General features: G+C 40.7%; 2 protein-coding genes across 2 annotated transcripts; one reads left to right on the top strand and one right to left on the bottom strand.

The window, feature by feature from the left end:
* Nucleotides 1–2,162: 2,162 nt before the first annotated feature.
* On the bottom strand, nt 2,163–4,545 carry ssna1 (Sjogren syndrome nuclear autoantigen 1). Its single transcript, XM_030769988.1, has 3 exons — nt 4,464–4,545; nt 2,904–3,103; nt 2,163–2,405 (listed from the first exon to the last, which is right to left on the bottom strand). The coding sequence occupies exons 1-3, from the start codon at nt 4,513–4,515 to the stop codon at nt 2,310–2,312; spliced, it is 348 nt and encodes a 115-aa protein (XP_030625848.1). The 5' UTR covers nt 4,516–4,545; the 3' UTR covers nt 2,163–2,309.
* Nucleotides 4,546–6,020: 1,475 nt separating this feature from the next.
* anapc2 (anaphase promoting complex subunit 2) lies at nt 6,021–14,762 on the top strand. Its single transcript, XM_030767842.1, has 14 exons — nt 6,021–6,092; nt 6,269–6,524; nt 6,865–7,186; nt 7,567–7,699; nt 8,724–8,934; nt 9,299–9,418; nt 9,685–9,802; nt 11,604–11,782; nt 11,921–12,062; nt 12,318–12,393; nt 12,810–13,013; nt 13,352–13,484; nt 13,931–14,172; nt 14,507–14,762. Exons 1-14 carry the CDS (start codon nt 6,021–6,023, stop codon nt 14,717–14,719), a joined length of 2,421 nt encoding a protein of 806 aa, XP_030623702.1. The 3' UTR covers nt 14,720–14,762.
* Nucleotides 14,763–16,004: the final 1,242 nt, after the last annotated feature.

Here is a 16,004-nt window from a genome sequence, read left to right as displayed (position 1 = left end):
AAGCAGGCTTCTGTGCTGTGCTTTTTAAACCAAACTCCAAGCAGGCGTTTGAACTATGAAACAGGTTTCTTAGTAGAGCTAAGTTTTCTGTACAAACAACAGTAACACTGTCTGACCTGCATCTTACTCTGTTAACTATCGCAGGACTTTACCAAAACTTTAGTAAATGCTACACCGCAGTGATGGAAACATGACACAATGAAACGTTTTTATCAGAGCTTACGGAATGATTTTTTTTTTCTGAGGCTAAAATCTATCTGAAGTTGTCACGAGAAGTCATTAGTCACATGTAAGTGTTGATTGTTGACAGCGATGCCATTAAGAAAGTATTATGATCATTCGGATAAAGTACTGTGTTCCCGGAAACAAACTGCTGATAGACTGGTAGTATCTCTAATTAAAATACACAGTACGTCACAGCACACATTGGACTTTACAGCCTTTCACTGCTTCTGGGAAATTTGATAAAAAAAAAAAAAGACAGAAAACATTTGTGTATGGTGAATGTGTGCTGTATGGAGGAATTCAGAATTAGACAGATCAGTGACAAAAACCCAATTATTTGATTAAGCTTTTCTACATATCATTCATTAATGTTCATACAAAATGCCAGTTGATCCAACTATGTATTTGTATTTAGTTCTTGCTGTAGTTGTCAACACCTATCAAGTCACCTGTCTTTATAAGATCTCCTTTGGCCAGTATTGATGTATAGATTATACACTCCAGGTTTTTCATAATTTATTGCATATAACCGTTATCACTTTTTCATGTCCTTGTAGTCTATTGTGGGGGCCTTCAGTAAAGCCCCAGAATTGAGCTGTTGCACTGAAGTGCTTCAATTTTTTTAATGTATGAAACACTATGATTTTATATATAATGTAATGGTTTGGTGTTGATGTTAAGGAGATGACTGGGGCTCTTTGTTAAAATGTTTTACTTTTGTTATTCATTTGCACTGTCCTAGTATTTGCTTCATTTTGCACCTCATTAGTAGACCACACTTCCAAAGACTAGAACATGGACATCTTGACTTCACTGTTGCCTCATGGCTCCCCATTCTCCTTTCTAAGCCATTTTTGGAAATTTTCAAATGACTTTATAGGATTAAGTAACACGATCAAGTCACCTAAGTTAATACCATAGTGCTATAGCCCATTGGACCTTTTCCAATCTCCTGCGGGGACACTTAGGGATCGGTGAGTGACCTAGTTTCAGAACTCTGAAATGGCTTCTTATCTGCCTGTCCTGGAAGAGTCCTGATCAGAAATGAAATGGAGAAATCTTTCCCCAAGATTGGCTTTTTGGAAGTGGCCATACCATGGTTCAGTATGATACATCATGCTTTCAAAATATGAGCAGAGGCTCAAAAGGTCTGTCACACACCCCCCTTCCAAATGGCTCTCTTTTTGTTCTATTGTCTCCTTTTGCTTATGATATTTGACCAGACTGATGTCCCCTTTTCCAAATGGCTCTCTTGTTCTGTAGTCTCCTTTTATCCATGCTGTTTGACTAGGCTGCTTACAGAGAGCTGCCTGAGAGACTACACCTGTGTGATTAATAAGTGGAGTTGACCTCCACTTTGACGAAATGAAATTGTTGGAAAGAAACAAGGACATGTAAGTATTTTTATCCCTTTGAGAAGAACAAGATGCATCAGATTGGAACCACAACAGACCTGGGGTGTTTGCTGACGTTTTTAGCTCAAAAGAGTTCAAGAGTTAGTGGTACCATCCCCTCCATACAACATCCTTTCATCAAGCTCCTACTCATTTGGTCATCATCCAAACTACAGACATAATCCTTGTGCTGTATATAGAGTCTAGGTTTTTTTTTCAGTCCTTTCTGTCTCCAGTGTCAGCAGATTTAAGTGAAGTGTACAATTTGTTGATTTCAGATAAAGTAGAAGAAAAGAAACATACAGATGAAAATATTCAATAAACAAAGACTATGTAGTCTGTCATTTGCCACCTTCTACACCTGTATGCAGGAAATAAACATTATTATGCATATGACTAGTTAAAAATTTTTTCATGTAGTTCACCCAGAAAGATGCAACCATTTATCATATAATACAAATGCCATGGGCCTGCTCAATCAAATCAATCTATCCACAGCAAATAATGTTTATTATAAATCTCATATTTAAATAAGAGGAATGTAAAAATCAGGAAACAAATTCATATTGGGAAGCCATGAGGAATATTAGACATTTACATGTTTTACATACAGTGTCCTAAAAGAACAGGTGGGATGTTCCAGTGGTTTCAAGAAGAAAAATAGGAGAAAAAAAGAGAGTTTTGTGCAGGTCAGTGGTCTTTGCCACCCCTGGGCTCAGTGGCCTTTGTTAGGTTTCCTGTCTCTTTCTTTAGAACACTTAACAGGGTCTGGGAACTTTCTAGAATCTGAAAAAGAAGGAAAAATAGATTACCTTCCAACATGAATTCAGATGAAAAATGTATGTGAAAATGAAAGTTAACAAACAATATGTCACCGCAGTCTATCAGATACTTATCACACTGTATTATGAAGCGTAATGCATTTTCTAAAACAAAAACTCACTCACTCACACACACGCACACACACTCCCCTTTCATTCATAAACTCTTGACAGACTCGGAGCTATTGCTTTTAATTAACTAGGGATGTGGGAGTTGGTCTGCCCTACAGTTCGTCTAGATGACTTACACAGGCTTGACAGCACTTATCTGAGCTAGTAACAAACATGTACAGAATCAAACATACACTCCCCACTGTTTTATTCTGTCTTTATATGTTACATTAGCATGAACACATCTCTGCACTGCAGCACTCATTTATTTATTTTTTTTCCCTGCCACATGTTATCCTCTCATATAGAAACACGGCTCTAAGGGCTGAGTTGAGCAGTAGGAGCTCCAGACCTTCATGTATGCTGCCTCTGTCTCGGCGATGGTGCGGTCAAAGTCGGCGCGAGCGGCGAGGCGGCGGGCCAGGCTCTCGTTGACACGGCTCAGTTTGTCTGTAAGGACGCGGATGTCGTGCTGTAGTCTCGCCTTCTCTTCCTCCTCCAGCTGAATCTGCCTGTTGAGTTCATCCCTCTTAGAGACTAGCTCCTCTATACCTGAGGAAGGGACAAAAAAGCAAAAGAGTGGATCCATGAAAACATGAATAAATAAATGAGGGAATAAAGGAAAGAAGTAAGGAATTAACAAGTATGTTGATAAAGCTAGGAGTGCAGGCAAGAGACAATGAACATAAAGGCTTATTATAGTAAGAGGGAAAAGTCTTGCTGCTTAGGCTAGTACATATATTAGACATTAAATAAAATTAGGGTTAGGGTTTGGTTGTGTAAACAGATTATATTTGAGCCTTGTGCATGGGGTTAAAAGACAGGTCATCTGTTAGATTTAGTGAATGGGCTTCCACAATGACAATTCTACATGCAACTATTTACGACCAACCATCACTGTCCCACTAAAATCTATATCAGCTCTTCAGTACTGCTTTAACAGAATTTTTGTCTGTGTATTCACAGCGACCTATCGATGTAATGTTCATTTGTGTAGGGGTGTGTGTGGGAAGTCTAACACAGCAGTATTTCCTGCTGACTCAGGTTCAAGCAGTCTGTGATGGATGAGGCATGTCAGTGTGTGACAGGGACTCAGTCATACATAAATAATAATCTCTCACCAATATCAACATAGCCTAACTCTATTCATGGCACTGAAATCAATATCCAGCACCAAGAGAAATCTTGGAAGAAAAAGCAATACACAAATGTCAGTCCATTGTGATATAATATGCCTTATTAATCCATGCCACCTTAAATAGTAGTAGTTCAGCCACTGTAGAGTAATTTTCCCGAGAGATGTTCGTGTTACAAATTTACAAAAGTTACAATAAAAGTGCATATCCTGAAAGCCTTAAAACAGGGGCCGAGAGTATGATAAACAGTAAATTCAACAGCACAAAGTTTGCTTAACACATATTTGCACTAGCATAATGGAAAGAATTTCCAATGGGTCTGTCTGCACTGTTGCCACAAAACAAACAAACAAACAAATAAAAACCACTTTTACAGTTCTCACTCTGCATCTGTTGAATTACGAACGAATTAACTAACAATCCAGGTCAGTTTACCGGATTCAAAATCTAAGTAGCATATTTAACATAGTGCTTCTGCGATTTCTGCCGAATCCACTCACAGTTGGTGAAAAACTGAGAGACATCTGCTAATTGTGACAAACTGAACGGTGGTGGCTTGATCATTCATATGGCACAGTTAGTCTCTTTATATGAAGTACACGAAATTCGTTTCATTAGCAACCTGATAATCAGCTAATGTTAGCTTGCACCATTACTCACTTTTGACATAAGTAATAGTCGATATGTTTGTAATGTTCAGAATGCACTAAAAGGAATAAACAATACTATAATGATAAATCGGAACCAGATATATGCATTTTAGCTTGGCAACTTACACTTCACGAGTTCGTTGTTATAAGTTTGAAGCGCGGCTCCTTGTTGTGTCATGATCTAGACTTGAAAAGTTGGTCCAGACGCGCCTGCGCCGTCCTGTTCGGTGTCGGTACCTTTTCCCTCAGCAATGGTTCGTATGTCTGAATATACTAACAACGTGCAAGTGTATGTCTTCTGTATATACTCAGATTTGCTGAGTGTCAGTCTGCAATTATAACAACAATGGTGGGAGTAAATTCCTTAAACTGCCAAATTCTCCCTCCATATGTTGCCACGACAACTGTCACCCACTCTTTCTTCTTCCCCTGTTCGACCTGACGTCTGATTTGGAAACCAAGAAAACTTGCTTTATCGCCACCTACTGCGCAGAAGTGTGAAACTGATACAGTGGAAGACTGCTCAACACCTGTGTGTTTCATTAATGGGAGTGATGGATCCTCTTTTAACCAGGCTACATCCCCCAGAAGGCTTTCTAGTTTTACAATTCATAAGTGTCATAGCATGAACCAGACGGTATAAACATATTCATTCATTCATAGATCCAGCAGTACCGAAATATATGTCCAGTTCTCTCATTGCAATGTTGACTCAGTTAAGGCTGACAAATCGCTGGGGCATTCATTCATATCATCCCCAATTAAAAGTGCAAAGTTATAGGCTATCTACAAAGGGAATGTAGCCTTTGCAATAACTGAATGAACAATTTGTCATTCGCTCTTTATAACTAAGCAGAAATGTGAACAATCATTAGGATACTATTCTGTACTAAAATGGAGAAAATTACCAATGCTGTTACTCCATGCAGAGAAATGCAAACCATTAAATTGTTGAGAGAAAATAACTTTGACCCCTAAGCAAAAAATATAACTAACCTATGCCAAAATACATCTTCTTCTGATGAGCACACTATTTGTGAATTAAAATTCATAGCTTTACAAAATATCATAAGTAAATAAGTTTGTTGTTGTTGTTGTTAGTCCATTTGCATTCAAAGTAAAAACAGAAATGGAAACTGTTGTGCTGTGATTTTCAGCTGTACTGTCTCGCACTGGCTATTGCATTGCACTGCCCTGCCCTGTGCTGTTCAGGACAGCTCAGCCCCCCTTCCCCGCTGTCCGCCATTTTTTTCAAAATTGAATTGATCACTTAAGTCACGCCCCTTCGCCGCCCGTGCATTTAAGAAGAATAGTGTCCGGTGCTCACATACTTCAGATTCTCACCGGCTGTAATAGTACTGTATGTGATCTATATACAGATATACTGATCATTTTGGTAAATTGTTTCGGATGGAAATGTTCGATATTGGACACAGTTCCACCGTCCTACTGCCTGTACCGTCACTATTAACGTCATCATTAAGCGCCGGCCAAACGAAGCAGCGGGATAACTTACCAATGAACATACAATTTAACAAAAACAGTTCAAGAAAAACGCTAACTTACGTTATAACCAAGAGAGAACACATTATAAGAAACAGTTGGTGTTGTATCGCTTATTACATGTATGGCTGATTTAGAAACCAGGCTTTTTTATTCGATTTGACTAAACTGGCTGGAAAGATGAGCAACATCAAGTCTGTTTCAGTGCAACAGAGTCTGACAGCCGGCTGGGACCTTGTAACACAGGCATTGGTGAGTAAAACGGGCGCATTAGTATTCTACAGACTCGCTCTTGTAAGGACCAGACCTAAATTCGCAGGCATATGCATCAGTACGACGTGTGCCCATTTGCCAAGTGTCCATGTTCCACTTACCAAACACAAACGGTTAACATAATAACAATCATTATTGTGGTCCTCTTTTTGCAGCTGTCCTCAGATGCTCCTGTGGCTTTGTCAGAAGAGACTGTTTCAGAAGCTTTGGCCCTGCTGTGTTCTCAAGGGCTAGGTCCTTATGTGGAAGGTTGGCTACTGGAGACCTTGCAGATGCGTCTGACCAGCACTGTAGCCCCAGAGTTCTGGGCGAGACTTAAGCAACCACAGGAGGGGCTTCAGGAGAGGGAACGAGCCAAAACCTTACTAGAAGCCTTTAGAAACCTTCTGCTTCAACTGGAGCCATTCTTAGGTCTGGTTTAGACCATATCAAAATGTCTTCTGTATTGATTTTTTATTTAGGTTATGCCAGTGGAAACTTTCTATTTTCAGTTAAGTGTAGTAGTCCTGTGAGTCAAATATTGTCCTCACCTGTAGTTTGCATCTGCATTTTTGGAAAGTCCTTTTTCATGGAATAATCTTATTTGTCTTTATTAATGGTTTCCATTCAATTTCTGACCAAATTGGGTTACATGAATGCTGTGAATTATCTGTTGAATGCATGATGTGTGAATACTAACACAATGTGACATGCTGTTGAGTGAGCTGTTGGTTTAAATGACTTTCCTCTCTGTTTACCTCCACTGTTGTAGGAGCCCTAGAACGCTTAGGCACGTGGCAGGACGATGGTGTGGGTGGTCTGTGTGGCCCTGGGGCTCATGGACTGAGGGAGAGAGCTTTTTCTGTCATCCGTGCCATTCTTCTCTTCTCTCCTCCGCCTGTGCTACAGGAGCGTGTGCTGGAGTTCTACAGCCGCACTTTCTCAGTACACATGAATCAGGCAGGGGAGCTGGGAGACAGTGAAGAGGCAGTCTCAGGATCAGAGGGGAGTGACTGCCCAGGCTGCACTGCCCCTCCTCAGCTGTGCTGGTGCCTAGAAGCCCTGGAGCAACTACAAGAACTAAGTCACATACTGTGAGTGAAGAGCTTTGAAGTGCCACAGTGTTGTTGGTACAACATAAAACGCATTTTAAAAACTGTAAGAAGGGTATTTTCTGTTTTCTGTTTGTTTGTTTTTTTTCCCACATGGCTGAATTATGAAAGAAACGGTATTGAAACACAGGCTCCCTATAGCTCTGCGATGTTTCTGAATGCTGACTATACTACTAGTAAAACACTATATTTATTAGAGTACATCTCCTGTATAGCTCAGGACAGGAATATTGGACCCAATAAAAATGTGTCAGTGAGCCCAGTAGTGCAGCACTGAGTTTGTAAGAGTTGTGGACTCTTGGCATGGGCTCTGTGGTGTAGGTGGGCTCAGTGTAACTCTTTGTATGGGCTCTGTGTTGCAGCTCCAGACTGCAGCTGTTGGAGAGGGTGAGCTCGGAGGCAGTGACCTCCATCCTGCACTGGCTGATCGAGCAGAGGATGGAGCAGCGTTGCAGGGGTGAATACGAGACCTCCTTCCTTTCTGATTTTCAGGAGGTGAGATGGATGTATCACACCATTTAAAAAGTCAGTTTACATTGCTCAATTCAGTATTCCATGCTTGTGGGACTTTGATTTAATTAGTCCTAATGCTGAGCAGAGTTGTAAATACTGGCCATATAATTTGGGAAAAAGAAATTGACCTTGTGCAGTATACTTTTCTTGAAGTATTCCCACATGTCCTCTTAACTGTGAAAAGAGGGACCCAGTATTAAAAAATAAAACAAAACAGTGCAATTCCTGAGGCAAGCACTCCAGTTGTTTATAAAATTAGATGTGCATGCATTTAAAAGTTATTATCATAAGTAAACATCTCAAAGTCCCATAAAAGAAAATGAGAGTTAAATATGTGGTGTATAAAAAGATGAGGAAAAGGCACACAAGACAAAATACTACCAAGAGAAACCATGAAAAAAGGCAATAACTGACCTTTGAGTCAGAGGTATTTCTTAATGAAGTTAATGCAAGAAAATGACTCATGTGACCAGTTAAGGAATTTCACCTCAGCATCAGTTTAGATTCAAAATGACATGATGTCTCAATCTAATCAAATTATTAAAATAATCTGCCTTAACATTGTACTTATGATCCAAAATCCTCACTGGGCACGATACAGCTCTGGCATGTCTCTGTTCCATTAGCTCTACATTCTAGACAACCAGTCAGGAAATTGATTTTTTAAAATGTCTTCATAATGTTTTATGATTTAAATAGCCTATTTTAAAATTTTAGGACTTGTACTATAATTGGCTCTCTACCTAACATAAAACAAGCAAAATAGACCCAGACATGATGATCAGCATTCATCAATTTTGTTTTTACCAAAGAATAAGAGCTGGCAGAGAAAAAAACTAATGCATACCAGACCGTTTCTCAAATTATTCCCGCATACAATGCATCCCTGAGGCCCTGTTATTTTCAGCATCTTCTTTCCAATTGTTCTCCATTTTGTAATCACTGATGTGTTTATGTTCGTGTCTTTTTTCTTATGATTTCCTCTCATGTCTGGTTTCTAATTCAGTGGCTGGAGCAGGTGCTGAGTTGGTTGAGTCAGGTGTTTGCCAGTGAAGTAGGTGACACAGACAACAGTGCCATGTCTCAGGAGGGGGCCAGTGGGGAGGTGGGCCAGCCTGCCAGTGCCATTCTTCAGCGCTGGCGCTGCCACATGCACCAGTTTTTCTGCCACATCTATGTCAACATGAGGATCGAGGAGCTGTTCAGTATCATAAGAGGTGACGCACCAAGTCATGAAAAGCTCTTAGCCCTGCATCACACCCAGAGGTTGCCAAGGAAAAGTAATGTTGTTTGAGTCGCCATGCATTTGCTAAAGACAGCTTAGTTTTCCAGCAATTAAATGAATTTTCATAACTTGCAAAAAAAAAAAAAAAAACCCAAAAAGAACTTGACTCCAACTCAGGAGTAGAAGTTGCCTTTCTGGGGCTTGAAGGAATGTTGAGTCACAGGAGGTCTTGCTGGTAACCTGCTTGTACTTACATCATCAAACAACCAAAACTGCAACAATCAATCTTCAGAGATCCACCAAGCTTCCCAAATGTAGTTTATTGTTCTCCACAAGCTTGTCTCATCTCCTCATAGATTTCCCAGAGTCTACTCCTGCTATAAAAGACCTCAAGTTCTGTCTGGAGCGGACCAATCAGAGACAGCAGTTGCTCACCTCCCTGAAATCTGCATTTGAGACGCGTCTGTTACACCCAGGTCAGTAGCACAGCACCTGGCCAGCTTGCCCAGGGGTTTGAGTACACTAGCTCTATTTGTCATATAAGTTAATGCTTTGGAGGACAACATAACTTCTTCAATAACCTACATAATGTTTCTTGCCCAGTATCTGACCGCATTTTATGTAAAAATGCATCAGCATTTTGGTGTGCACACACATACGTACAGTTATATAGATAAATACTAAATAGACAATCTCCTTCCCTGTCCTTCACTTCCTCACTCTCTCTCCCTCCCTCCTGCAGGAGTCCATACCTCCGACATCATCACCGTTTACATTTCAGCCATCAAAGCCCTGCGGGAATTGGACCCGTCCATGGTAATCCTTCAGGTGGCCTGCGAGCCCATCCGCAAATATCTGAGGTCAGTACCACTAACGAGCTGGGTGTCTATATTAGAGAGCTGCATGGGAGGCGGGGACAGAGGGAAGGCAGCGGTGTTCTGTGGTAATCTGTGAGTATAGGAACAAAATGAAAAATGTTCCCACAGAGACACAGGGGATTGGGGTGGGCTTTACAGTATTGTCGGAGGAACAGTGATGAAATGTATATCATCACCATGGTAACGGTAATGAAAGGACTCCTTAAAATCCCATTTGGCATCCAGAGCAGTACCGTCCTAAGCCACACTGACGATGAAGAATAGTTACTCTCTTTGAACTAACATGGAGACGCGTATGGCGTGTATCCAGTCACTGACTCGTCAGAAAAGCAGTCATCTGAAGTTTGAGTGGAACAGTGCCAGAAATGATGTTTGGAAATAATTCTCTTTTATTACAAGTGGTTGACATACTGTCCCATACATAAAATGCATTAGTGAATAATTATTAAAATGTGTAAGAACAAATATTTACATTTTGTGCGGTTCTGTAAAATGTATTAGTGTACACACTGGTGCACTTCTAAGAGCGCTTTTAAAAACAACCTGTAAGAAAAAAAAAACATTCATAGGCTGGAAAAGGGGACATGTCTTAATGTGGTGAAACAGTGTGGGGATACAGTGTGATGGAGAACGGTATGAGAGGTGACGGTCAGGGATAGAGGCATGATTTTGTCCCTCTCTACTCCTATGACAAAGAGTTTTAAAAATATGTGTGTGTATAATATGTGTGAGTCTGATACATCTAATAACTTCTGTCATAGTACAGAATACACAGTCCATCCCATGTTTGTAGCTCTTAGCTCTCATCACAGACATTATCTAGTGCGATGCAATATGAAATCATACTGTATGTTCTGTACATACTGAATGATTTGCATATTTTTCAATGCGGAGATGTAAATAGGCATAATGTAATGTCTCTTCCTAATTATACAGAGTTGCTCCTGAGGGAAATGGGAGGATTTCCTCATGTAAAACATTGGCTGTGCAGTTTTACTTACTGAATGCAGTGCACTCACATAGTACAGCACTTGGTTGAAGCCAAAGTGGAGGATTTTTTTAAGGATTGTGAATCGATTAGTTTCTATGAATTGGTTCTTATGGTATATGTAGATCACCTTGACTGCAGCTTGAGGTTTTGGGCATTAAATAAAATGTTCCTGACTTTAAAAATTTAAAGTAACATTACAAGATACATTTAAACAGGGGGCCTTGTATCAGCATGTTACCTGAGTTAGTAATATTGCTATATTACAGTAATGCATTATTTTATAAAGTCACCCCCATCTCTGATCACAGAAACAGTAGAACATCCCTCGATCGATACGAAGGCTTACTGCCTGTGCACTTTCACAGTATAAGTGCTAAGATGGGTCTCATACCTACCAGGTCTCTCGGTCCCTTTGTTCTGTGAAATGGACTGGCATTATCCTCTATCATCCCGGGGCTTGCTACAGGAACATGCATTCCCACTTTCAAGTCTCGGTACCTCTTATGGTCTCTTCCTTTTATAGCCATGTGGAGTTTTATTTTGCCACTGTTGCCCGAGGCTTGTTTACTTGAGTTTTCAGGGAGGTACTCTGTAATATTCTCTGGTGACATTATCCGTTGTGTGAAGAGCTGTACAAATCAAATTTGAGTTTAAAACAAAACATTTTGTGCCAGAGGGACTGTACAGTGCAAATTCATAGAGTGTTAAAAGGCAGCTTGTTGATAATACGTTTATAATTATTTTTTTTTTAATGAGGATAAAAAATTGAGGATAAAAATGTTATTACCTCAGGACTCGGGAGGACACAGTGCGACAGATTGTTGGCAGTCTGACAGGTGATTCAGAGGGCTGCAGTGATCTGGCCACCGAACTCTCACGTGCTGACCCTGTTACCCTGGAAACACAGGACAGTGAAGAAGAGGGGAGTGACCCAGAGGAGTGGACGCCAGACCCCACCGATGCCCTCACAGGTAGAGACTTATCTCTCATACACACTCACACACACTCATACTCACACACACACTTATGTTTCCTCTCTCACACACACACAGACAGTAGCTGTTGGGAGTACATTCACTCATTTTCTCTCTCCCTTTCTCCCTAATCAGATAACACAGGCTCGAAGAGACGCTCATCAGACATAATCAGTCTGCTGGTTAGTATATATGGAAGTAAAGAGATCTTCATAGATGAATACAGGACTGTCTTGGCAGACAGACTGCTACATCAGCTTAACTACAACACAGCCAGGTATAAACACACGTGCCAATGTGTCTTCTTATAAAAATACAAACTGTCTACTTTTCACTTACAATGCATGTCACACTCCAAACATAGACCTTAACTGCTGACATTCACATTTGACTTTGTGTTTTAACATTTTGCAAAAAAGTCTTTCAGATCATGTGATACGGGTTGGATGTATGTATAGTCTGTATCCTAGGTGTAATGTAGTTAAGTCAAAACTCTGTTTGTTTTCTGACTGTCTTTTTATGTCTTTTCCAGGGAGATTCGTAATGTGGAGCTGCTCAAGCTGAGGTTTGGAGAGTCTCACATGCACTACTGTGAAGTCATGCTTAAGGTAGACCACCATGCTTCTTTGTTTCTCTCTCTCTCTCTCACACATTAAATATTTGTGCCATACCCACTATGTCTGACAGTGTCCCACCTCTCTCTTTCTCTACCTCTTACATATATGAAGTGTCCCAAAATTGAAGGAACTACAAATAAAACAGTATAATTTTTGTACACTTCGCAGTATTTGTTTTACACAAGAGGGAGTGTCGATTGATTTCTGCAAAATGTAATGACAGCTCAAAAGAACAGGAACAGATAACGTTAACTAATGTAGTGGAGGTCTTCTGGTCTTCTGTCCATCCATATCGCCATCCATCACGAGCAATTCTTTCCCCACTTGTAAGTTGCTTTGGATAAAAGTGTCAACTAAATAAATGTAATGTAATGTAATGTAGTCACTTCTTTCCCTCCTCACAATAGGATGTGGCAGACTCACGCCGCATCAACACAAACATCCGTGAGGAAGAGAGTCGTCTGTCGGAGGAAGAGCAGCCACCTTTGGCCCTTTCAGTCATGATCTTGTCATCAGAGTTCTGGCCTCCACTCAAAGAGGAGAAACTGGAGCTCCCAGAGGTGGTCTCCAAAGCTATGGAGGCCTACACACGCCGATACGAGAAACTCAAGGTACAGGAGCATAAAGGCACACACCATTTTAAGAAAATCAAAATACAGAAATGCCAATACACACACACGACACACAAAAATACCGCTGGAAAAATTCTGGTAAAAAAAAAAAAGTAATGCAATCAATGGACAGCTCTGATTCAGTTGTATGGTGTGCACATGTTTGGACATGATCCTCGAGCCAAAACTTTACATCAACATCAGTGTCTTCACATTCTCCACAGTCCAACCATGATGATGTCAGCTTCGGTCACTTCGTACAAACGTGAAATGGAATATCTGTTAGTGGTGTGCTGACCGTTGTTGTCACATGTTCTTTTTGTCTGCCTCCTTTGCAGGCTATGAGGACCTTGAGCTGGAAACCTCATCTGGGCTCCGTGACACTGGATGTGGAGCTTGGGGACCGAACACTCACCAACATCACTGTCTCTCCTATCCATGCTGCAATCATCCTCCACTTCCAGGAAAAAGGTGTTTGTTTGTCTTTTTATGTGTGTGTGTGTGTGTGTGTGTGTGTGTGTGCATTTATATACTCTCGGCAGGTTCAGGTCATGCTACATCAAGAGAGTCCTCTAGCTAAACATATGTAAACAGAAATGCTTCAAAAAGTAAGTGTGCTTTGACATGAAATTAATTTGTGTTATTAATGTTTAAGTTACATACATATTTTCACACAGGCAAGTAAGTGGAAAGGAGTTTTGAAATTTAACCATAAACACATTTTAAGAGTTTGCCTCAAACCCACTGGATTGAAGAGGGTTATGCAAACAAGCCATAGAGATAAACACAGTTATGCAGCTTTATAAATGTTTGTGTTTGTGTACAGCAAATGTGGGGTGGTAGGTGGACAACTGTGAAACTTCCCAAAAATTATGGAGTTTTACTTTCAACATGTCCCTCTCTCTTCTGTTTATCAGCCACATGGACCCTTGAGGAACTGAGTGGAGTTGTGGGAGTGCCACAGGAGATGGTGCGTAGAAAACTTGCCCTGTGGCAGCAGCAGGGGGTGGTGAGGGAGGAGGCTGGCGGACGCTACACTGTGTTGGAGACAGCGTCAGCCAGGGAGAGAGGAGACAGAGCAGTCATGCTTATAGACAGTGATGAAGAGGGAGACTCCAACACCACCACCCAATCAGAGCAGAGAGAGGAGAAACTACAGGTGAGAGAACTGTCTGTTCACATAAACACATGCATGTGTACACGCACACAGATGCAGACAGAGAACAGAGCAGAGACACTTCTAGTCAGTTTATGTGTCTGTATACTCATGCATATTCATACTCAACACCATGCAGCCAAAGACCATGAGGAATTTTGTAAGTGATATGTATATGCCTTACTATCTCTCTCATACATCCCACCATCTAGTCAAGGTATAGACAGCTGCACATTCTGTAGGAGGAGAGATGCCTACACTGGACATGATCAGAGAGGGCACTGTTATTTTAACTGAGTTTTTCATCCTCTCTCCCTCTTGTTTTGTCTGGCGTTAGTTGTTCTGGGCGTATATCCAGGCCATGTTGACCAATCTGGAGACCATGACCTTGGAGAGGATCCATTCCATGCTGCGCTTATTTGTTGCCACGGGGCCCGTGGTTACGGAAATGGATGTCAGCGAGCTCCAAGCCTTCCTACAGAAGAAAGTACGAGACCACCAGCTCATTGTCTCCTCAGGAGTCTACCGCCTGCCTAAGACCAACCATTAGTGGATTTAGGAGGGAAAAAGAGACAGACTCAGGGGAGAGCTTACACACGGTCACGTTGTGTGTTAGTTTGAACAATATTCTAAATACATAAGCGAATAACCTCCCAACTCACAGCAGAAACATCAACATATTTTTATTAGGGCTTGTGTGTCTCACACTCACTGTATTATTACCATATGCACTGATCATATGCTGGTTTTAGCTGCTTCATTAAAACTATTTTCATTGAGCAGTGTGTCCCAGCAACTTCTGTATGCACACACACGCACGTGTGAATGTGCATTTCTGTTCCTTTAACAGGGGTGAAAGAGGAGTGCTTCTTTGCTTGAATGAATGTTCGGTCTTTCTGGTTTACATACTGTGGTTTTTACTTACCGCACTTTCTTTCTGATCTCTGAGGTCTACTGGAATCAGTTTGCCATTAGTTTGTCAATTTAGCAAAGAAATTGTTGTTAAAGATGCTCTCAGATTGTCCATCTGGAGGTCTTTACGCTACCTGTCTGATTATCCAGGGTCATGGCTGGTTAGATGTGATGTTTGTCAGCGTATCCCCAGAAAATCTTGGCATACACTTAAACCTTTTACAAAATGTTTGCAAATCAGTGGAACAATTTGGCATGGTTTTTGGCATATTCTGAAAATCTCTGTTAAACATCTTCCTTCTGGGAGGGATTACATTCTAGTTCTCAGTTAATCCTCTGCTCTTGTGTTCAATATGATCTGTACTATTGGAATTCAGTGATGTTGAGCATTTGGAACACAGTCTTAAGTCTCTGTCAGTTACCATATATGAGTATCAAACGAGAAATCCACTGGTCTTCTTTTAGCCATGAAAAAATATGTTTGTTATAAACAGTTTTTTTATTGCACATTTTTCTCAAAACAGAGAAGTCAAAACTGTTAAATAAAACTGTGATTACATTGATAAATCAGCTTGGCAAACACTGTTCTTTTTTATGTTCTACCACTGACCTCCAGTAGAATGGGAACAAAAACTGTCTTGACTGTACTGGAGCTTCTTTCATAATAACACGTACTAAACTAACAATGACAGCTCAAAGTATCTTATGTCAAATTTAGCAGCATCATTAAAACACATCTAAATCAGCTACATTTATGTGAAATGATTAAGAGGTAACTGTTATGAAAAACCCAGCTGCTCATAATGAGTCATATAGAACTGGGAAGTAATGTCCATATAGAGCACTGTGTATCGTTTATTCACCATGTGTTTCCAGTACAGTGATGGTAAATTTATCTACTCTCAGGGGAAAGGCCTAAAGGA

The sequence above is a fragment of the Chanos chanos genome, chromosome 3 (genome assembly GCF_902362185.1).
Source record: "Chanos chanos chromosome 3, fChaCha1.1, whole genome shotgun sequence".
NCBI classification, from domain to species: Eukaryota; Metazoa; Chordata; class Actinopteri; order Gonorynchiformes; family Chanidae; genus Chanos; species Chanos chanos.
This window is presented reverse-complemented; position numbering and strand designations above follow the sequence as displayed.